At 43.5% G+C, this 22,852-nt stretch overlaps 2 protein-coding genes across 4 annotated transcripts in view; one reads left to right on the top strand and one right to left on the bottom strand.

Moving 5' to 3' along the window:
* Positions 1-19,197, bottom strand: part of ENTPD5 (ectonucleoside triphosphate diphosphohydrolase 5 (inactive)) — a 42,479-nt gene extending 23,282 nt beyond the window's left edge. Inside the window, exons 1-3 of one of the 3 annotated variants that reach the window (XM_047794856.1) lie at positions 19,136-19,197; positions 16,243-16,355; positions 10,315-10,381 (exon numbers count right to left, since the gene is read on the bottom strand). The gene's annotated coding sequence lies outside the window, so the exon portion shown is untranslated. The other 2 variants (XM_047794855.1, XM_047794857.1) reach the window with 2 other exon arrangements.
* An 88-nt stretch (positions 19,198-19,285) lies between these two features.
* The window catches only part of BBOF1 (basal body orientation factor 1), a 44,013-nt gene continuing 40,446 nt past the window's right edge, over positions 19,286-22,852 (top strand). Inside the window, exon 1 of the mRNA XM_047795940.1 lies at positions 19,286-19,452. Coding sequence (XP_047651896.1) covers positions 19,394-19,452 — 59 coding nt within the window. The 5' untranslated portion in view covers positions 19,286-19,393. The remainder of the gene's footprint in view (positions 19,453-22,852) is intronic.

Raw genomic sequence — 22,852 nt, forward strand, 5'->3', positions numbered from 1 at the left:
AATATACATCAGCATATTTAAATCCACTCCTTTCAGAACTGGTCTTCTCAGTCTCTCTTGCTATCTCCATACTCACTCCCAACAAAGTCCCCTCTTCAATTCTTTTGAGACTCTGGTGCCAACTAGTGTTTGTCACTATGTCCCTCTCCCTCTAAAAGTCTTTTCAGCACATCTCTGTCTCCATAATAAACACCAGGCCTTCCCACTCAGCCTCCCCAGAGTGTGAGTCCACAATCCCCAGGCCCCAGGCCCCAGCTGGGTGCTCACCTGCACATGTCCGCTGAGCCCTGTGAATCCTGACTCTCACCGTTGATTGCCTTTTGCTCTTTGCTCCTATTCCAGCCCTTCTGAATCAAACCAGCCTCATGAATCACACTCACCTTTGTGCTAGTTTGGAACTGACTGCATGGCATTTTGCTACCTCACTCCCTTATATATCCTTCACTCCTCCCTTATCCACCTTTTTTTCTGAGTACACATGATTGTCCAGTTCATTTACTTTTATGATAGTACAGTGCCAACTGGTAGAATTATTGCTTACAGGGCTGAAGTTGCTCAGGAAATGAATTTGGGGCTACTTATATACAGGAGATTATAATTAACATTTTTACAACATAATTCATGGTATAAGTTTTGTCTTTTTGGGGGCTGCACCTGTGGCATATGGAGGTTCCCAGGCTAGGGGTCGGATTGGATCTGCAACAACTGGCCTGCACCACAGCCACACCAGATCCAAGCCTGGTCTTCGACCTCCACCACAGCTCATGGCAATGCCGGATCCTTAACGCACTGTGCAAGGCCAGGGTTTGAACCCATGTCCTCATGGATACTAGTAGGGTTCACTACTGCTGAGCCACAAGGGGAACTCCCCTATGCTATGTTTACAATGACCAGATATGTAACCATATAATATCATTATTGATTCTCTACTAATTCATGCTTTTACAACATTAGCCCAATAGTAGAGAAGTGAATATAACTACTCAATAGCTTCCATCCTTGAGATGAACTTAGAAGGCCGGCACTAAGTTGTCTAACACATATCAGACACTGTACTAGTGTCTAGCTTCTCGATAGAAAAGAGACTTTGGATACAGGCTCAGCTGGTGGGGATATTTCAGCTTACTAGGAGAAACAAACCAACAGCTATAATGTACTGTGCAAGTTCTCTAACAGAACTATGCACAGGGTATGACAGGAAGGGATGTGAAGGACAAGTAACTCACCTCAGAAGGCGAAGGATGGAGGTGAGAAGGGAGTGGGAGGCTTTTTTTTTTTTTTTTTTTTTTGGCTTTGTAGGGCCGCACCCATAGCACACGGAGGTTCCCAGGCTAGGGGTCTAATCAGAGCTACAGCTGCCAGCCTAAGCCACAGCCACAGCAACGCCAGATCCAAGCCTCATCTATGACCTACACCACAGCTCATGGCAACACCAGGCCAAGGATCAAACCTGCAACCTCACGGTTCCTAGTTGGATTCGTTTCCACTGCGCCATGACAGGAACTCTGGGAATGGGAGGCTTTTTAAGGGATGAGAAGCATAAGCTGGGTCCTGAATCAGAGGCAGGAATTACCCTGGGAGAGTGACAAGGAAGAATTCTGAGAACTTCATATATTAAGAATTCAGTATGGCTAGAATGTAGAGGTGTACAAGAACAAAGAGGGCCGGTGTGAGAAAGACTTGTTCTAAAGGCAGCAAATCAGATTTCAAAATGAGTGGACTTGTTTTTCTTCTACAGGTTCCATGGTGACTCCTGGCTGTTATTTCTGTCTTTCTATTTCCTCCTTAAACGTTAATATTGATTAGTTGGATAAAATGACAGTATTTCCCAACAGTGTAAAATAATGGCATGAGGGAGGTGACTAGAAAGGTCTACCGAAAAGCCTGGACACAGTAAAATGTAAAAGCTCCCACTGCCACTTCTGAGTTCCACAGCAAAGGTGGCTGTAACAAAGTTAAAAGTTTAACATAAAGCAAGTTAAACATGTAACTAGAATAAAATTTTTCAACAATGAACTAAACCATGGAAATGGATTAGCCAAACCACCCAGAGCATAAATCAGCCAAGCAAAGTAAAACCAAGGTGGGCCTAATAAGGTAAGTGTGGGATAGATGTCAGCACAGCGAGCAATGCCTCATTTGAGGATATAACGTTGGATCTACATAGTGATACCAAGGGCCAGAGCTCTGGAACACCTTGCTATTGAAGGCTGTCTAAGGTGAAGGTACATAATATCTTCTGTATTCCTACAGCCAAGTACTGAGTCTTGAACATCAGCAACCATGTCCTGAATGGATTTGGTACAATTGGGCTAATGGAATCTGCAAACAGGAGCATTGGGGCAGGGAGTAACCCTTTTCCCAGTGTCTTCCCACGGCTATGTCTCACATTCTCAACACCCATTTCTCCTCCAAACAAGCCCATAGGAAGTCTATTATTCATGTATTAATTTATTCATTCATTTAGACATTACAGAATTTATCGGTTGCCTAATGCTACTTTTTAAGTACAGCATGCAAAGATGAATCATCTTAGACCTGCCTTTTAAGAGACTGTAGCGAACAGAAAAGAAAAATACATATCCATTTAATTACTATTGTAAAGTTAAAATGTGACAAGTAGCACAGTTCCATGATCTGAGATGTCAAAGCAGGGTGAGATTTTCTAGCTGGGATGATAAGAGAAGGCTTTGTAAAAGAGGGAGCATTTGAAGATGGTATTGAAGAGGGGAATTAGGACAAAAGAGGAGTGCTTTTCAGGAAAGAGAAATAATATGAATCACGACATGGAGGTAGAAAGAGGATCGCAGAACCCCAAGGGATAGTGAACAGATCAGTTTGACTAACTGTAGTAGGAAATAAAATTGGAAAGGCAAACTAAGGTCAAATAGTAGAACACACCAAATACTTAAGGAATGTGAAGTTGACTTTGCAGACAATAGAAAGCCACTGAAAATTTTCAGCCAGGGAGGGTCACAAAATATGAATCTGGCAGTTACATACAAGAAGGACTAGGGTAGGGAAACTTGGTAGGTTCCACGCACTAGTCTAATTCTACAAATGTTTATAGTGCCTACTAAGTACAAGGTACCAGAGAATTAAAGGTGAATAAACACTTTTTTATTCAAGATGCTCAGTGTGGCAGAGGTGATAGATACATATACAAACAACCACATCTTTTTAAGTAACTCATGAAAATGTTAAAGAAGCCCAAAGCACAGATGACTAACTCTACACAGTGGATTAGGAAAGGCATCATGAGATGATATTTGTACTGATTATGAAAAATGAGTAGAAGTAACTACATAAATAATAAAGACATGTGGACAAAGACCAGAGGGACTATAAAATGAAAATGGGTAACAGGGAAATTATGGATAGTTTGGTTTCACTTTTAAAATTTCCTCAAGAATTTTTTGCCATATAGATTTGAGAAACGAAAACAAACAAAAACAAACGAAAGGCTAGAGCGGAAGATGATATAGGGACGTCAGCATTTAATCGAGAAAGACAAAGGAACGCAATCTGAGGTAATAATTATCAGCAGCTAATATTTACTGAGACCTTAATATATGTCAAGCACTATATGGAATAACATGGATTATTTCATTTAAGCTCACAATACCACTCCATGAGGTAGATTTTGTTGTTAACACCCCCATTCCAGAAATAAGAAAACTAAGGCTAAAGTAATTTAAGACCACACAACAGTTAAGTGAAATGAGCAAAGAGATCAAACCCAGATGGTCTAATACCAGAGCCCACAGTTGTAACTGCTAGGTCACAGGAAGGGTCAGAAAGTATGGCACTTAGGAAAGATGGGTACAGGGTGGGTCAGAGAGTATAGAGCAGAAAAGGATGGTCAGAGATGACTCTGGAAAGTTAGACTGGCATCAGGATGTGAAAGTCTTGATATCTTCCTGGGCATGACCAAGAGTTATTGATTACATTTCACCATTTCTGACCACTTCCACCACCACCAGCTTGGCCTGAGCCGCCATCATTTTTCTTTTCTTTCTTTTTGCTTTTTAGGGCTGCACCTGCAACATATAGGCGTTCCCAGGCTAGGGGTCAAATTGGAGCTACAGCCCCAACACCAGAGCCACAGCAACGCAGGATCCGCACTGCGTCTGCAACCCACACCACGGCTCATGACAATGCCAGATCCATAACCCACTAAGCGAGGCCAGGGATCGAACCTGCATCCTCATGGATCCTAGTCGGGTTTGTTAACTGCTGAGCTACGAAAGGAACTCCCTGAGCCATCATCTTTCATGTGATTAACAGTAATATTGTCCTAATGGATCTCTGCTTTTACCTTCACTCCCCTACAGTCTATTTTTAACAAGCAACTACAGTCATCCTTTTAAAATATAAGTTAAAGCATCTCCCTCCTTTGCAAAATCTAGCAATGGCTTTCCATTTCCCTCAGAGTAGCAAGATCCAAATAATGGCCTTCATGAATCCACCTGCTCTGCTCCCATCCCATTACCTCTCTGACCTCATCTACTAAAGTTTTCACCTCACTCATTCCATCCACACTGACCTCTGGGCTTAAATACCATGTGTGGTTCCACCTTAGGGCCTTTGCTCTAGCTGACCCCACTGTCTGGAATAATCTTTTCCCATATCTCCACTTGCTCAATTCCTACAAATCATTGTTCAGATGACGATTTCTTATTGAGGCCTACCTTTATTTAACACTACATCCACACTCCCTCATGTGTGCCCTACCTCCGTTTACTTCCTCAATCCCCCCTTACACTGATCTATTCTTTTTCTCTACACCACTTATCAGTTCTAACACACTAGACAGCTTATTTACTATGCTTACTGTGTTTCTGACAGAATATAAGCTCCTTGAGAGCAGAAATCTTTTGTTTTGTAGCCCAAGAACCTAGAATAGCATCCAAGAAGGAATTCAATAAAAAGTGACAATATTAACTGCAATGTGACATAAAAAAGGAGGATATTTTCATAAAGAGTTAAACAAATATTTAAGGAGTTCCCATCATGGCGCAGTGGTTGGCGAATCCGACTAGGAACCATGAGGTTGCGGGTTCGATCCCTGGCCTTGCTCAGTGGGTTACGGACCCAGCACTGCCATGAGCTCTGGTGTAGGTTGCAGATGTGGCTCAGATCCCATGTTGCTGTGGCTCTGGTGTAGGCCGGCAGGAACCTCCATGTGCCATGGGAGCAGCCCTAGAAAAGGCAAAAAAAAAAGAGTTAAATATTTAAGAGAAAATATAACTGATTAATGAATACCTAATCTAGTCATACTAATTTGTTTTAGGATAAACTATGTTACTTCTCTGAATCTATTAGCTAAACTGAATTTCTTTAACCAAACATGTTCAAATTGTTAAAATTGTCATAAAATGACTTACCAGAAAAAAAATCTAGGAGTTCCTGTTATGGTTCAGCAGAAATGAACCCAACTAGTATCCATGAAGATGCGGGTTCAATCCCTGGCCTTGCTCAATGTGTTAAGGCTCCGATATTGCTGCGAGCTGTGGTGTATGCCACAGATGAGGCTCATATCTGGTGTGTCTGTGACACAAGCCAGCAGCTGCAGCTCCAATTCAACCCCTAGCCTAGGAAATTCCACATGCTGCAGGTGCAGACCCTAAAAAAAATCTAAAAGACATCAGGTATTGTTTATATTGTTCAAATTCTCTTCTACATATCAAACCAATAAATATTTTAGGATAGTGTAGGTTAGCTATCTACTGCTGCACAGGAAATAACCCTAAAACTTAGTTGCTTAGAAAGACAATAAACATTCATCATCTCAGTTCCGGTATTTAGGAATTTGGGAGTGGCTTAATTGGATAATTTTGCCTCAGGGTCTCTCATTATATTGTAGCCAAGATGTAGGCTGAAAAAAAAAAAAAAAAAAAAAAAAGCAAGCTTAGGCTGCAGTCATCCAAAGGCTTGGAGGTCATCTTGACCTCCAAGATAGCTCACTCAATGGTTGGCAAGCTGATTTTTTCTTTTTTGTCTTTTTGCCTTTTATTTATTTATTTTTGTCTTTTTGCCATTTCTTGGGCTGCTCCCATGGCACATGGGAGGTTCCCAGGCTAGGGGTCAAATTGGAGCTGTAGCCACTGGCCTAAGTCAGAGCCACAGCAACTCGGGATCTGAGCCGCATCTGCAACCTACACCACAGCTCAGGGCAACGCTGGACCATTAACCCACTGAGTGAGGCCAGGGATCGAATCTGCAACCTCATGGTTCCTAGTCGATTCGTTATCCACTGCGCCACGATGGGAACTCCCTCTTTTTGCCTTTTCTAGGGCCGCTGAGCCACAATCAAAACTCCTAGAATTTTTTTCTGTGTATAGCATGAAGAAGTTGCTGTTCTGTTAATATATTTTTCACCCTGTATCTTCCTTGATTTAGTGTTTGATGTTTGTAATCTTAAATGTAATAACTCATTTCTTCCTACTCTTTCCTAAAATTATCTTTTATTTGAAGTATTTAAATTCATCTTCATTTGGGAACAAGCGGGACACTGAGGTGTAGTTTTTAAATATTTGAACTGTAACAAAAAATGGATGGCTTCAAGTCGTGGGATATGCTATCTTCAGAGAAGTTAAAAGTCCATGACATTTTTAATTTTTAAGAGTTAATATCAGAGTTCCTACTGTGGTACAAGGGAAACGAATCTGACTAGGAACCCTGAGGTTGCAGGTTTGATCCCTGGCCTCACTCAGTGGGTTAAAGATCCAGCATTGCCATGAGCTGTGTAGTTCACAGAGGAGGCTCGGATCTGGCATTGCTGTGTGGCTGTGGGGTAGGCCGGCAGCTACAGCTCTGATTAGACCCCTAGCCTGGGAACCTCCATATGCCGCGGGGGCGGCCCTAAAAAGAAAGACAAAAAAGTTAATGTCTTTGAGGAAATTTCTGTTGTGGTGCAGCAGAAACAAATTCAACTAGTATCCATGAGGATGCGGGTTTACTCCTTGGCCTCGATCATTGGGTTGGGGATCCAGCGTTGCCTTGAGCTGTGGCATAGGTCGAAAACATGGCTTGGATCATGTGTTGCTGTGGCTTTGGTGTAGCCAGAAGCTATAGCTCCGATTTGACCCCTAGCCTGGGAACTTCTGTATGCCATGGGTGCATCCCTAAAAAGCCAAAAAAAAAAAAAGAAAAGAAAAGAAAAGAAAGTTAGTATCTTTGAAATACCATATAGTTTCCTTTTTTTGGGCCTTTTTTTAGGGCCACACTTGCGGCATATGGAAGTCAGTTCCCACGCTAGGGGTCGAATCAGAGCTACAGCTGCTGGCCTGCACCACAGCCACAACAATGCGGGATCTGAGCCACATCTATGACCTACACTATAGCCCACAGCAACACCGGATCCCTGACCTACTGAGTGAGGCCAGGGATCAAACCCACATCCTCACGGATACTAGTTGGGTTTGTTAACTGCTGAGCCATAATGGGAACAGTTTCTAAAACAAAAAGTATGTAAAAATATAATAAACTGGGGAAAAAGCTGAACACAAAATATCATACGAGTACGGACGATAACTTTCAGTAGCCAGCCTCCAAGATGGCCCTCAGTGACCCTTACCTCCTAATATTTATGCCCTTTTGTAGTTCCCTTGCATATTTCATCAACATTGGTCCATATGACCGATGGATTATGGGGAAAGTGATAGTGTGTGACTTGAAGGGCTAAGTCATACAAGCTTCTTCCATGCTCTCTTGGCTTACCCACTCTGGAGGAAGCTAGCCACCATGTAGTGCAGACATTCAAGGCCTTATGGAGCGTGCACATGGGAAGCAACTGAGGTTTTTTTCCAAACAGCCAAAACCAGCTTGCCGGAGTTCCTGTCATGGTGCAGTGATTAACGAATCCAACTAGGAACCATGAGGTTGCGGGTTCGATCCCTGGCCTTGCTCAGTGGGTTAAGGATCCCGCATTGCTGTGAGCTGTGGTGTAGGTTGCAGACACGGCTCGGATCCTTCGTTGTTGTGGCTCTGGTGTAGGCTGATGGCTACAGCTCTGATTAGACCCCTAGCTAGTATCCATGAGGACCAGGATCAATCCCTGGCCTTGCTCAGTGGGTTGGGGATCCAGCGTTGCTGTGAGCTGTGGCATAGGCCGGCAGCTACAGCTCTGATTTGACCTTTAGCCTGTGAATTTCCATATGATGCAGGTGTGGCTCTAAAAAAAAAAAAAGACAAAAAAAAAATAGAATACAATGGTAGCATTAATAATAAATAGGTACTGAAGAAGTATTAGGTAGAAAAGGATAAGACTGACAACTGCTACAGATTTGAAAACCAGTGAAAAATTTTATAATAAGCATTTTTCGAATATTAACTCAATAAAAAAGGTTTATTTTAAAAAATTAACTGTTATTAGATTGCTGCCAAGGAGTTATAATAAGACTGGAAACTACAGAGGAGAGACTAAATAGGAAGAATTTCCCTACAATGAGTTGTTTCATATTGGTGGGGTAAGAATTCTTGACCCAAGGGCTCAGCTCAAATATGACCACACTGTCCAAAGCGGATTCACAAATCAGAAGGCTGGCTGAATGCACTATCTTTTAAGGTCCCTCCAACACTAAGATCAAATACTCTCTCAACAGAGGAATTAGAACTGATGCATTGGTAGTTACTAACAAATATGAACTTATTTCCTATAAACAGATTACTTCTTTCTGTACTTTACTCCACTTTAATCCAAACATCATTAGACATGTGTCAAAAAGGCCCACTCTGTACAATGAACCGTCTGAGTCTTATACTGAAATGAGGTCAGGCAGTGCATGACTTCATTCTTCATTGTTTCTGGCTTGACTTAGCCACAATAATCACCCCATGGGGAAAACTGTTGTTACTGATGTCTCTCTTTCTTAAGTCACAGGCCTTTTATCCATTCATTAAAAAGACAAAGTCCTTTAGATAAGATACTATTAATCAGGAGAGGGTTAATATTTCCCCAATGAGCAAATATAATGAAAATCTAAAGTGATAAATTATCTCTGCTTCCAAACCCATATCCATTGTGGGAGACACTTATTTGCAGAAGAGTGACTGCAAAGATCAATGCCACTTGTCACTGTTTATACTGGAGCTTGAAGGAAGAGAAGTGAAAACGTATCTTCTTGTTATCAACTAACCCATTTCGTCAAAATGAAAAGCTTGAGAAAGGCAAATATTACAATGATACCTCATGTTTATTTATTTTTTGTCTTTTTGCTATTTCTCTGGGCCACTCCCGCGGCACATGGAGGTTCCCAGGCTAGGGATCCAATCGGAGCTGTAGCCGCCAGCCTACGCCAGAGCCACAGCAACGCGAGGATCCCAGCCACGTCTGCAACCTACACCACAGCTCACGGCAACGCCAGATCCTTAACCCACTGAGCAAGGGCAGGGACCGAACCCGCAACCTCATGGTTCCTAGTCAGATTCGCTAACCACTGCGCCACAACGGGAACTCCTGATACCTCATGTTTAAAGCAAAGAATAGGGGCTCTATGTAAGTACATTTCCTCAAATGTCTTTAAGATGCTTCCTCTCTAAATACCATAACATTTTTATTTTAATAGTGTTTGGTAAAAATGTTTCTAAAGTGACATACTTATGGTTCAGGATTATGAGCATGATCATCAGTTATATTCTTCTGTAAACTTGGATGCCTTCAGGGACTACAGGTCTTTAGGACTGTCCCTCTGCCAACAAACAGTCCCAGGTTGCTTGCTTTCTGAACTAGTTTCCCTTGACATCGCACTATCTATCACCACTGATCACTGTCTGATTCCTTCAATAAGCTGCCATCATTTAATTTAAAAAAAATCTTTTGGGGGAGTCCCCATTGTGGCTGAGTGAGTTAAGAACCTGACATAGTGTCCAGGAGGATGTGAGTTCAATCCCTGGCTTCTCTCAGTGGGTTAAGGATCCAGTGCTGCTGCGAGCTGCAGCTCCGGTTCAACCCCTGCCTGGGAACTTCCATATGCTTCAAATTCAGCCATAAAAAGAAAAAAAAATCCTTTGGGGTTTCTCTTGTGGTGTAGCAGGTTAAGGATCCCGTGTTGTCACTTCCATATGCTGCAGGTGTGGCAAAAAAAATCTTTTGTGGGATGTGAATCAGAGAGCCATAATTATTAGACTTCTATGTCAACATACACAAACAAGGGCCTCTCCAACAGAATAAGGGTTGTGGAATCTGTGACAGCTTTTAGTGGCTCATTGACCCCTTTCCACTTAACTATAAGCTCTCAGCTAGCTAGGTATGAGAAAGAAAGAAATCTTGACCTATGGAAAAGTAAGGTATACTTTATATAGGTTACTTACCAATATTTCCTTTTCTTTTCTGGGCTTTCCCCTTTGTTTCCTTCAACTAATGTGTCACTTTTTCAACCTGTAGAACATGGACATGGATTACTCATAAGAGCAAAGTTCTCTTTTTTGCCTCTCTTGTCAGCATGCCTATTTTTGATGCAATTATCTCTTTTTACATTTGTTTTGGGCTTTGGAAAGCAGATCACCAAGTTAATCTTTCTAGTACTCTTGGGCTCTTTCTCCTCTTCCATACTTTCTTTTCATTCAAAATACAACTGCAGCCACTCTTATAAAATGACTTGTTTACAAAATCAGCAATAACAAGAGGAGGCAAGTAACATTCCCTCTAAAAGCTAGAGGGAGTTGGAGTTCCCACTGTGGTGCAGCAGAAACGAATCCAACTAGGAACCATGAGGTTGCCAGTTTGATCCCTAGCCTTGCTCAGTGGGTTAAGGATCCAGCGTGGCTGGGAGCTGTAGTGTAGGTTGCAGATGTGTCTTAGATCCTGCGTTGCTGTGGCCCTGGCATAGGCCAGCAGCTACAGCTCCGATTGGATCCCTAGCCTGGGAACCTCCATCTGCCTCAGGCACGGCCCTAGAAAAGACAAAAAAAAAAAAGAAAGAAAAGCTAGAGGGAGTACATTTTTGTGTCAGTGTAGGTGTGCACAAATTTATACACTTTGTGAGGTCTTTTTTTGGCTGTGAAGAACTGAAATACTAGTTGTGTGTTCCACAATGTAATCTAGAGGGGCACTCACTATTAAATGTACGTACGTGGTTAAAAGGGACCAAGTTAATCTCAGTCCTGAGTACATACTAACCTAATTGAAAACAGGGACTCAAACAGATATTTCCATACCAGTGTTCACTGAAGCATTATTCACAATAGCCAGAAGTGGAAAAAACCCAAGTGTCCATCAACAGATGCATAGATAAACAAAATAGGATACATACACACATACAATCTAACATTACTTAGCCATAAAAGCAAAGAAGTTCTGACAGAGTTACAACAAAGATGAACCTTCAAAACATTACGCTAAGATACAAAAACTATGATTCCATTAATATGAAGTATCTAGAACAGGCAAATTCATAGAGGCAGAAAGTATATTAGTTAACCAGGGGCTGGGGGAGGGAAGAATGGTAGTTATTGCTTAACAAGTCCAGAATTTCTGTTTAAGGTAATGAAAAAAGTTTTGGAAGCAGCAGTGATAGCTGTACAACACTTTGAATGTAAATAATACTATTGAATTACACACTTAGAATGGTTAAAATGGCAATTTTTGTTATACATATTTTACCACAGTCAAAAAAAATTCTTAAAAAGCAAAAGAAACCAAGCACTGCAAATACTAAAGTCATGAGAGGAAAAGCTTTGCCTACTATCTCAACAGAGCAAAAGTTTAATGACAGTGCTCATCCCTGGACTACCTCATGAGCCATTTTTTTTTTGGTCTTTTTGTCTTTTTAGGGCTGCACCTACAGCATATGGAGGTTGCCATGCTAGGGGTCCAATTGGAGCTGTAGCCACCGGTTTATGCCAGAGTGACAGTAACACAGGATCTGAACCACGTCTGTGACCTAAACCACAGCTCACAGCAACGCCAGATCCTTAACCCACTAACCGAGGCCAGGGATCAAACCTGAATCCTCATGGTTACTAGTTGGATTTGTTTCCACTGTGCCACAATGGGAACTCCCTTGACAACATTTCTACCAAGTTTTCCTTTTAAAAACGCCCATGGGAGTTCCCATTGTGGCTCAGTGGTTAACGAATCCGACTAAGAACCATGAGGTTATGGCTTGGATCTGGCGTTGCTGTGGCTGTGGGGTAGGCTATAGCTCTGATTAGACCCTAGTCTGGGAACCTCCACATGCCGCAGGTGCGGCCCCCCAAAAGAGAAAAAGATAAAACAAACAAATAAATAAATAAAAACACCCATATTGTGTATATGCCAATATACCAAACTCACACAAGAGACACCTCAAGCTGGCATCTCCCAACTTCCCCCTTCCTTAGTGTTCCTGCCTCATACAAATAGGATGAAATGGATTCTCTAATTTCCCATTTCTGTTAATGGCACCACAAATTCCCTAATTCACAACTCAAAATATTCACCTTCTCTGAATTCCCCTCATATGCCCAATCTCTTATCAAGGACAGACGATTTTGCTTTGCTGTATCTTTCCCATCTCTTTCTCTTTTCTCCCTCCTACTCCCTTGTTGATACCTAAAGTCTGGCCTTTATCACTTCAGACCTGAACTGTTACAGCCTCTTAACTGGTCTTCAAGTCACCAATGTCTCTCTTCTCAAATCCATATATTACTATCTTCCTAAAATGCTATTTTCATCATTTTCACACTAGACTGTAACCTACATCATAGCGGGGATTCATTCATCTCTGAACAATGTACAACCTGGCATATGTGTTTAATTCATCAATGTTTGTTGAATGAATTGATAAATACATAAGTCACAGCACTTTGCTGCTGAAAATTTTTCACCAATTTCCCACTGTCCATAACAGAAGTTGCAAATTCAAATAATGAAATACCTACTAGGAATTCTGTTTGTGGCACAGAAACTGACTAGCATCCATGAAGATGTGGGTTCAATTCCTACCCTCGATCAGTGGGTTAAGGATCTGGTGTTGCCATGAGCTGTGGTGTAGGTCACAGACGGGGCTTGGATCTGGTGCTGCTGTGGCGTAGGCTGGCAGCTGTAGCTCGGATTGGACCCCTAGCCTGGAACCTCCATATGCTGTGAGTGCAGCCCTAAAAAGCAAAAAGAAGAAGAAGAAGAAGAAGAAATACCTACTGGGGCCAGGCAGAAAATGTAGGTAAGTAAAAATGTGTGTAAACCAAAGGGAAATGGTGGGGGCTGTGCAAACTGGAAAGCACATGTCCCATTTAAAGGGCCGGTTGCTGGAGTTCCTGTCATAGAGCAGGGGAAACGAATCCGACTAGGAACCATGAGGTTACGGGTTCGATCCCTGGCTATGCTCAGTGGGTTAAGGATCTGGCGTTGCCATGAGCTGTGGTGTAGGTCACGGACATGGCTTAGATCCCACATTGCTGTGGCTATGGAGTAGGCCGGCAGCTGTAGCTCCTATTGAACCCTAGCCTGGAAACCTTCATGTACTGAGAGTGCAGCCCTAAAAAGCACACACACAAAAAATAAATAAATAAAAATAAAGGGTCAGTTGCTTGCTGCTCCAACAAATAGCTACCACAATGAAATACAGGCCCAGTATTGCCAGGTCTTCTGATTTTTCGAGATAAGCTAAAAGCACAGATTTTAAACAAAATTTGGTTTTTAAACAGTGACAACTAATTCCATTTAAAAATTAAAAACAAACAACCCCACCAAAAAAAAAAACCACTGTGCAGGTCAAACAAAATATACCTATGGGTTAAATCCAGCCCTTAAGTTACAAGTTGGTGACTCTGCTCTGCAGGATAAAAGACAGAGTTCTTGCCCGACATTCTAAACCCTTCATTGTAAATTCCCAGGCTACCTACCAAAGTTTTTTGCCCACTTTCATAGAAGAACCCTCAGCTCTAGCCCAGTGCTTCTCAAACTTTAGCATGCATCAGAATCACCTGGACGGCTTGTTAAAGTATAAATTTCGGGGCTTCACTGCCAGCATTTCCAATTCAATAGGTCTCAAGTGGGGCCTGAGAATTTTCTAACAAGTTTCCAGATGAGGCTGATACTACTGGTGCATGGACCACACTCTGGAAATCACGGCTCTAGTTAAATTACTCCTTATCTCACTGATTTTGATCATATTGCTCTACCTTCCCAGAAAGCCTTCCCTTTGACTTTCTGCCTATCTCTTCCTATAAATTTTCTCTAACCGTTTTTCATGCCTCCAAATTCCTGCAGCACTTAAGGCCCATGCCATCTGCTTTTTATTCATCACCGCTTGGTGATTTTTTACTGTTAAATGTTTGTGTATAGCTGCCAATGAGGTTGTGTGTTCTCAGAAATCAATGTCCAGGTCAGCACCCTACATACCTGACTGTAAGGCACTTGAAGGCAGGGGCCCTGTCTTGTCTCCCACTGCACCCCTCAAGCTAGCAAGAGCCTGGTAAACAGTTGGCACTTACTAAACTTTTTTTTTTTTTTTTTTTGCTTTTTAAGGCTGCCCCTGCGGCATATGGAGCCTCACAGGCTGGGGGTTTAATTGGAGCTACAGCTGCCCGCCATAGCCATAGCCGCATCAGATCCGAGCGGCATCTGGGACCTACACCACAGCTCACAGCAATGCCAGATCCTTAACCCACTGAGCGAGGCCAGAGATCGAACCTGCAACCTCACAGTTCCCAGTCGGATTCGTTTCTGCTGCGCCACAATGGGAACTCCCTAAACATTTCTTAAATGAACAAACATTTCACAGATCCATGAAATGAAAAGTACTGATAAATGGGCCTGAAATTTGGGTATATAATTTTTCTCAGAGAACTGACTTTAAGTCCTGTGTAATCATTTTGTCAGAATGGACAACTAAATAAAAACTGAATATTTTGCAAATAAATTACCAATAGATAATTATTATCTGTGGCAAGACATTCTGTGTGTATAAAACAGTAAACATTTAAAAAACTGATTTGAGGAGTTCCTGTTGTGGTGCAGCGGAAACGAAACCGACTAGAAACCATGAGGTTTCGGGTTCGATCCCTGGCCTCACTCAGTAGGTTAAGGATTGGGCATTGCTGTGAGCTGTGCTGTAGGTCGCAGCTGCGGCTCGGATCTGGCATTGCTGTGGCTGTGGTGTAGGCTGGCAGCTGCAGCTCCAATTTGACCCCTAGCCTGGGAACCTCTATATGCCTCAGGTGAGGCCCTAAAAAGACAAAAGACAAAAAAAACTGATTTGAAAACTGATAAGACTAAATCCTATGTCTCCAGGATTCTTTATTCCCTGTAGAGATATGAACTAATCATTACATCATAATACCTATTTAATGTTTGTACCACATGCAATAAAAAGGTAGGATGAAACTAACTTCTCATGATATTCAGAAATATTGATCAGTCCCTTCAGATAAAGTTTGGATGACAATATATTTATCTGGGATTCTAAAGTCTATGTGAAAACAAAACCAAACTCTATTCAGCCAGTCTCTTCATGTTATAGACTAGTATCTGCAATTGGGCAATTTCAAGGATGATTTATGAGTAAAAACTTGGTCTCCAAGCTAAACCAGAATAAAGCCACAGATTACTTTACAGAGTAACCCCAAAGGTGGATCCACTAGAAGAAAAAAGTTAGAAATAATATGTATTATGAGATATAGTCCTAAGTTCCTATACGGCTTTTTGAACAACTCCACACTTGGTGGTATTACAATCAATGGGACAAGAGAAAAAGTTTTTTTGCTTTGGTTTTTTTGTCTTTTTTGTTTTTGTTTTTTTTTTTGGCTTTTTAGAGCCACATCTGAAGCATATGGAAGTTCCCAGACTAGGGATCGAATTGCAGCTGCAGCTGTTGGCCTACGACACAGCAATGCCAGATCTGAGCCGTGTCTGCGACCTACACCACAGCTCACGGCAATGCCAGATCCTTACCACTCACTGTTCAAGGCCAGGGATCGAACCTGTGTCCTCATGGATATTAGTTGGGTTAGTTACCGCTAAGTCACGATGGGAACTCCCTTTTTTTTTTTTTAAGAGAAAAGTTAACAATATTTGGCAAAGGCAGAAAACCCAATTCAGAAAACAACCAACCAACCCAAGAGTAAATGAAGTACATTTTACAACTTAAAGATAGCAGAGGAGTTCTCTTGCAGGTTAATGATCCAGCATTGTCACCACAGCAGCTTGGGTCATTGCTTTGGCTCAGAAATTGCCCTGGCCCTGGAAATTTCATATGCTGTGGGCATCACCCCCCAGCCCCCTGGCCAAAAGAAAAAAAAGGATATCAGAGACATTACCTTACATTCAGATACTCGCCCTGTCTACCAGGACCCTGGACCATAATGATCTGGTCTGCAGGGAGGACTCAGCCAAGATACTCCACATTTCTGTTGACAAGGAACTACACAAACTGGGCAAAAAAACCAAAAAACAGAATTACAAAGCCAAGTCAACAACACATGAAGTGCTTCCCAAGTTTTAAAAGCATTAGCATTCTAAACAATAAAACAAAGCAAATTTTTAAAAAACTATAATTAAAATTAAAAAAGCAAATTTATTTTGCGAAATAAACTTCACAGTAAAACTACCTACAAGAAATTATGGAAGGAAATGCTACCAGACGAACTGCTACATAGCAACTTCCTACTTTACTATCTGCACCATCAGATGTTTCTCACAAAGAGATGATTGAATAATAACATCCAGTTCTTTGACAGAGAATGTGGAGGTTCAGAAGACAGTACATTCTAGAACAAGCTCTACTACAGTGTGAATCTGGGCATTTCTTTTAGCCATATTCAAGTCATAACAGTTTTGACCACAAAAACTTATAGTCAATAAAATATGTTGTATGATAACTATAAAATGCATGTAACTAAAATATTATATATATCAAGAAATAACCTTGTTACAGTTTTTTTTTTTATTATTATTTTTTTGCTTTTTAGGGCTTATGGAAGTTTCCAGGCTAAGGGCTGAATCAGAGTCACAGCAAGGCCAGATGGAAGCAGTGTCTGAGACCTACACTACAACTCACAGCAATGCCGGATCCTTAACCCACTGAGTGAGGCCAGGGATCCAATCTGCGTCCTCATGGATACAAGACAGGAACTCCTACAGTCAAATTTTTATGTTTATGTTATCTGATAACAAAAGTCTTGGACTGACTTTCATATTATGCAGTAACCTATTTTTATTTTTATTTATTTATTTTTGTCTTTTTGCCTTTTCTAGGGCTGCTCCCTCAGCATATGGAGGTTCCCAGGTTAGAGGTCTAACCAGAGCTGCTGCTGCTGGCCTACACCAGAGCCACAGCAATGCAGGATCCGAGTCGCATCTGTGACTTACACCACAGCTTAAGGCAATGCTGGATCCTTAACCCACTGAGCAAGGCCAGGGATCGAATCCACCTCATGGTTCCTAGTCGGATTCGTTAACCACTGTGGCACGACGGGAACTCCAGTAACCAATTTTTAGAATGAATTCCAAATATAAGGCCTCTGATAGAAGATGCTCTACCCTCTTTTTTCTGCAAGCTGTCAATAAGGTGTATTGTTCAACCTTACACATATACAATCAATAGTAATTTCTAGATTCCATATCAGAATAAACCCTTTCAATGTATGCTGATCCCACCTGGACTCACAGAAAAGTGACATGCAAACAGAGGGGAAAAGCACCAGAAATAGTGCAAGCCACTACCATGCCAGCAGATGGTATGACTAAAAAGATTTTCAGTGCTTATTAACCTTAGCAAGTTCCCTATAACCACTGAATTGAGAAACAGAAACAACAAGTGGGAGGGGAAAAAAGGGGGGGTGCATCAGAGATCTCTGGAAAGGGTGTAGGGATTAAGTTCTCCCTCCCTAGAGAAAGGGAGAAGGAAGATGTGCAATGAAGAAATAAATTTGGGAGTTCCATTCCTGGCTCAGCAGTTAAGAACTCAAGTAGGATCCATGAGGATGCGGGCTCGATCCCTGGCCTTGCTCAGTAGATTAGGGATCCAGCGTTGCCTTGGCTGTGGCATAGGCCGGCAGCTATAGCTCCGATTTAACCCCTTGGGAACGTCCACATGCGGGGGGGGGGGGACCTAAAAAGCTAAATAAATAAATTTTGCCGCATATAGAACTCTCAGGCATCAGATCCCGGTAGCAGAGGCGACCTAAGCGGCAACTGCGGCAACGCCAGATCCTTAACCCATTGTGTGGGCAGGGGATCGAACTCTCGTCCCGGAGCTCCCAAGATGCCGCTGATCCCGTTGCGCGCCACAGCGGGTGCTCCCACGACAAAATTTTAAATGGAGGATTAGGCACAGCAGAGCTTCAATCACAAATTTCCTAACTGTTGTCTTGGCACCCATAATTCCCTATCCTCCTCAATGACTCGAGGACCAACTCAATGAATGAAGGCATAATCATAGAGCGCCTCCTCTGAAACAGGCGAACAATACTTTTGAGTTTTAGTCTTTTTCAGGCGTGCTGGGGGGAAGAGGGGAACACACCAAACTAAACCAAAAACAAACAAAAAGGCAAGCAAGCGCTTTCAACTTTACACAACTTGCAGGGAAAAAAGGACACTGAGGAGGAACGAGATTATTAGCCAATGGGAATCCCGGGCCGGTTCTGGGCGGGCAGCGTCTGCCAAGACAGGACAGAATGGGACCGAGGGCCTGACCCCAGGACTCTCCTCCAGGCCCACCCCAGGTGGCCTCTCCCACCCCAGGTGGCAGCACTTCTCTCCTTGCCCGGCTCCCCGACGCCCACGCCGCTGGCCCGCCTCACGCCCAACCACCACCCTCGGAAAAGTCCTCAGCTGCCTCACCAAAAAATGTTTGGCCTGGGAAGCCCGCTGGCTGCACCATCCCTTGCAGAACTAGCAAGAGTTAGAAGCCAGGAGAGAGAGAAGGAACCAAAAGAGTCCCGAAGACGCAGCTTCGGGAGAGGCGGGGCAGGGACGAGAGCGAGGTGGCCGCGGCCACGCTGGCTGCAGCATGAGGGCAAGACGCCAAACGCTGCAAACTCGGCTGAGGCGACGCTCTGAGCACCGCTGCGCGGCGGCCGAACCCGCCGGGAAGCCAGCCTCCAGAGGGGAGGACGCCCCGGCCGTCGTGCCACCGCCCGCTCCGCCCTCCTCGCTGGACCAGCTGGGACCGTAAACTGTGTTGGGCGACTCCGAGGTTCGCACACTCACCGCGCGCGCGTGCGCGCCGCTCCGGCGCGGCCGCCACCGCCCTCTGCGTGATCTCCGCCCCGCCCCCTGCGCCTGGCCCGTGGACTGGGCCCCGCGCGGCGGCGTCGGGGCTACGTCACGAGCGCGTGCGCTCTGTTCGCCGGCAACGGCCCGCGCGGAAGTTTACCCCACCAGCGTGCTGGTGTCCTTGGAGACGAAGCCGGGTCTGGGCGGCGGCAGAGAGGCAACGACGACAACAGAGCCCCTGGAGAAGCCAAGATGCCGTCGAAGGGAAAGGACAAAAAGAAGGGCCAGGGCAAAGACAAGATTAAGAAGAAGTAAGGAGAAGCCACACTGGGGCCCTGCTCCCTGGACCTACCCTCCGGGGATTTGTAGGTGCAGGCCCACTGGCGCCCTTCCCCACCCCACACCCCGCCTTCCTGGACGCTCCTCTCTCTCACTCAGCTGCTGAGAAGGACAGCTCCCCTTGCTCAGAAATTTCCAAAACGCATGCCAAACTATACTGTTTCAACTAAGACAAGATTTGAGACCCTGAAGTAATGTGGAACAGACCCGCCCATGTGTCATGCACTAATGAGAAGGCAGATAAGTTCCAAAAAAACAGGAGTAACATTGGACCCAGTGAAATTAGTGCTGGAGGAAAAAAGAACTGTGAGGTGGAAGAGTTCTGACACTGAAAGCGAAGGTCAGGATACCATTTCTTGGAACATTGGAGATCCTCTAGACCTGTGCTGTCCAATAGAGTAGTCATTGATCGTGTGTGGCTATGATTATAAGTTAGAATTAAATAATATTAAGAATTCAGATCCTCCTTTGTACTAGCCACATTGCAAGTAGTCAGTAAGCACATGTGGCTATGGTGACCGTATTGGACAGCCCAGATATAGAGCATTTCCGTCATCACAGAAAGTTCTGTTGGATAGCACTACCTGAGACCATGGTTCTCAGCGAGGCAATTTTGACTCCCAGAGGACACTTGTCAATATCTAGAGACATTTTTGGTTGTCACATCTGGGGAAATTTAGTGGATAGGAGACTGGGGACGCTGCTAAATACCCTACAGGGCACAGGACAATTCCTAGCCCCGCAAGAAACAATCATGTGGCTTAGAAGAATTTCATTTGGGGAGTTCCCGTCGTGACGCAGTGGTTAACGAATTCGACTAGGAACCATGAGGTTGCGGGTTCCGTCCCTGCCCTTGCTCAGTGGGTTAAGGATCTGGTGTTGCCGTGAGCTGTGGTGTAGGTTGCAGACGCGGCTTGGATCCCGCGTTGCGGTGGCAGTGGCGTAGGCCAGTGGCTACAGCTGGGATTGGACCCCTAGCCTGGGTACCTCCATATGCCATGGGAGCGGCCCAAAGAAATAGCAAAAAGACACACACACACACACAAAAATCAGTTGGGAAACCCTGCTCAACGCTTTAAGCACAGAGAATAGGCAGTAAGCATTATTTGCCATACATCCAGCACCTACCAGAGAGCCTGGATCATGGCAGATGCTTACTATTTCTTAAATAAATTAAGGTGTCTGCTTGTGTATGCTTTAACTTGAATCTTCTTTTTTCATCTACAAGAACTGTGCTCTGATGCTCTGGGCTTGTTATTTTTATTTTTTGCTTTTTAGGGCCACACCCAGGGCATATGTAAGTTCCCAGGCTAGGGGTCAAATTGGAGCTACAGCTGCCTACCTACGCCACAGCAACTCAAGATTCGAGCGGAATCTTGGACCTACACTGCAGCTTATGGCAATGCTGGATCCTTAGCCCACCGAGCAAGGCCAGGGATCAAACCCACATCCTGTGGATCCTAGTCGGGTTCATTACCACTGAGCCATGATGGGAACTCTTGGGTTCATTATTTTTTGCCTATGGCCTGAGCAGTTTCTTTGTGGTTGAGATGATCTTGAACATCAAAAGGATCTCTGGGTGACTGAAGGATCTCCTTGGGCTTTCTCAGGGATTCCTTTTGGTTCAAAGGAAAACCCAAGGATTTGACTAAACTGGGTAATTATTCAGGTTTCCCCAAACTGATCAGAATTCTGAAATGGGTAGTATAGCTCTAGCACTAAATCTTTGCAGGTTTGGAGTTGCTGCTAAATTGCCTCTAAACCTATTGGATGACCCTAGTGATTCCTAGATGCCTTGGAGTCATACATGGTGTCCAACAACACTATATATGGGACCACAAGGGAATCCTTGTAAAGTTTATGGAGTAACTTGTTTATGGGAGGAATGCATGCTCAGTATAGAAAGTTTAGGAAACATAGAAAGTCAAAGGAGAAAACAAAAATCACCTGTGATCCCATCTTCCAAGGATAACCACTACTATAATTTTGGAATATTCTTTTTCTTCCCTGTGAAATGATAGCCCGGTATACATATTTATTTGTGGCATTTTCTCCCAATGTAGTAATATAAGTATTCTTCTACAATGAGGTTTTTTCTTACATAATTGCATACTTAGTCTAGCATTTTTAAAAAGTGCCAAGGGCTTATTGCATTCCTGGAATTTACCGGCATATGTTTTCTATTTTTGACCATGCGTCTATGGTGCATGTATCAACCATGAGAAACATTCAGGGTAACAGACCTCTTATTCCTTGAATTTTTCATGACTCATAGTTTGAGAAACCCTGTTTTGTTTCTCCCTGACAAATCTTATTTAATTTCTTGCATAGATTACACTGTGTAGCTTAGACCTGATATATCCAGGGAGAAATTGGGTAATTGTAGCAAGACAGTCTTATCATGAATGCCTAAATCCTGGTGGAGAGGGATGTCAACAAGTGTAACCAGTTGAGGGGTTGGGGATGGGGCTAGAATTAATTTTATGAGAACACAACGTGAGGGTGGGACTGGAAAGAGATCAAGAACCAGCAGTTGGGGGGGTGGAGAGTGACTGTATAAAGGTCCACACATACATATGTATGAAGATATCTAGAATTCAAATATAGATGAATTCTCGGAGTTCCCGTTGTGGCTCAGTGGTTTATGAACCTGACTAGTAACCATGAGGTTGCAGGTTCAGTCCCTGGCCTCGCTCAGTGGATTAAGGATCCGGTGTTGCCATGAGCTGTGGTGTAGGTCACAGACTCGGTTCGGATCCTGAGTTGCTGTGGCTGTGGTGTAGGCTGGCAGCTGTAGCCCCAATTGGACCCGTAGCCTGAGAACCTCCATATTCCGTAGGTGTGGCCCTAAAAAGACAAATAAAGTGCCTGAAAAAGAAAACAAAACAAAACAAAAAAAGGAGTTCTCGTGGTGGTGCAGTGGTTAACGAATCCTACTGGGAACCATCAGGTTGCGGGTTTGATCCCTGGCCTTGCTTGGTGGGTTAAGGATCTGGTGTTGCCGTGAGCTGTGGTGTAGGTCGCAGACGCGGCTCAGATCCCGCACTGCTATGGCTCTGGCGTAGGCCAGCGGCTACAACTCTGATTCGACCCCTAGCCTGGGAACCTCCATATGCTGCAGGAGCAGCCCTAGAAATGGCAAAAAAGACAAAAAACAAAAAAATAAAGTGCCTGTCATATAAAGAGGAGTGTTTTCTTAATGCTCATGCAATAAATATTTTTTAAAATCTCCCCTTTTATCATTTTAATGTTTAAAACCATCATTTATTATTATTACCACTATTTTTGCTTTTTAGGGATGCACCTGCAGCATATGGAGGTTCCCAGGCTAGGAGTCTAATCGGAGCTAACAGCTGTCAGCCATCAACACAG

The sequence above is a fragment of the Phacochoerus africanus genome, chromosome 9 (genome assembly GCF_016906955.1).
Source record: "Phacochoerus africanus isolate WHEZ1 chromosome 9, ROS_Pafr_v1, whole genome shotgun sequence".
In the NCBI taxonomy this organism is placed as follows: domain Eukaryota; kingdom Metazoa; phylum Chordata; class Mammalia; order Artiodactyla; family Suidae; genus Phacochoerus; species Phacochoerus africanus.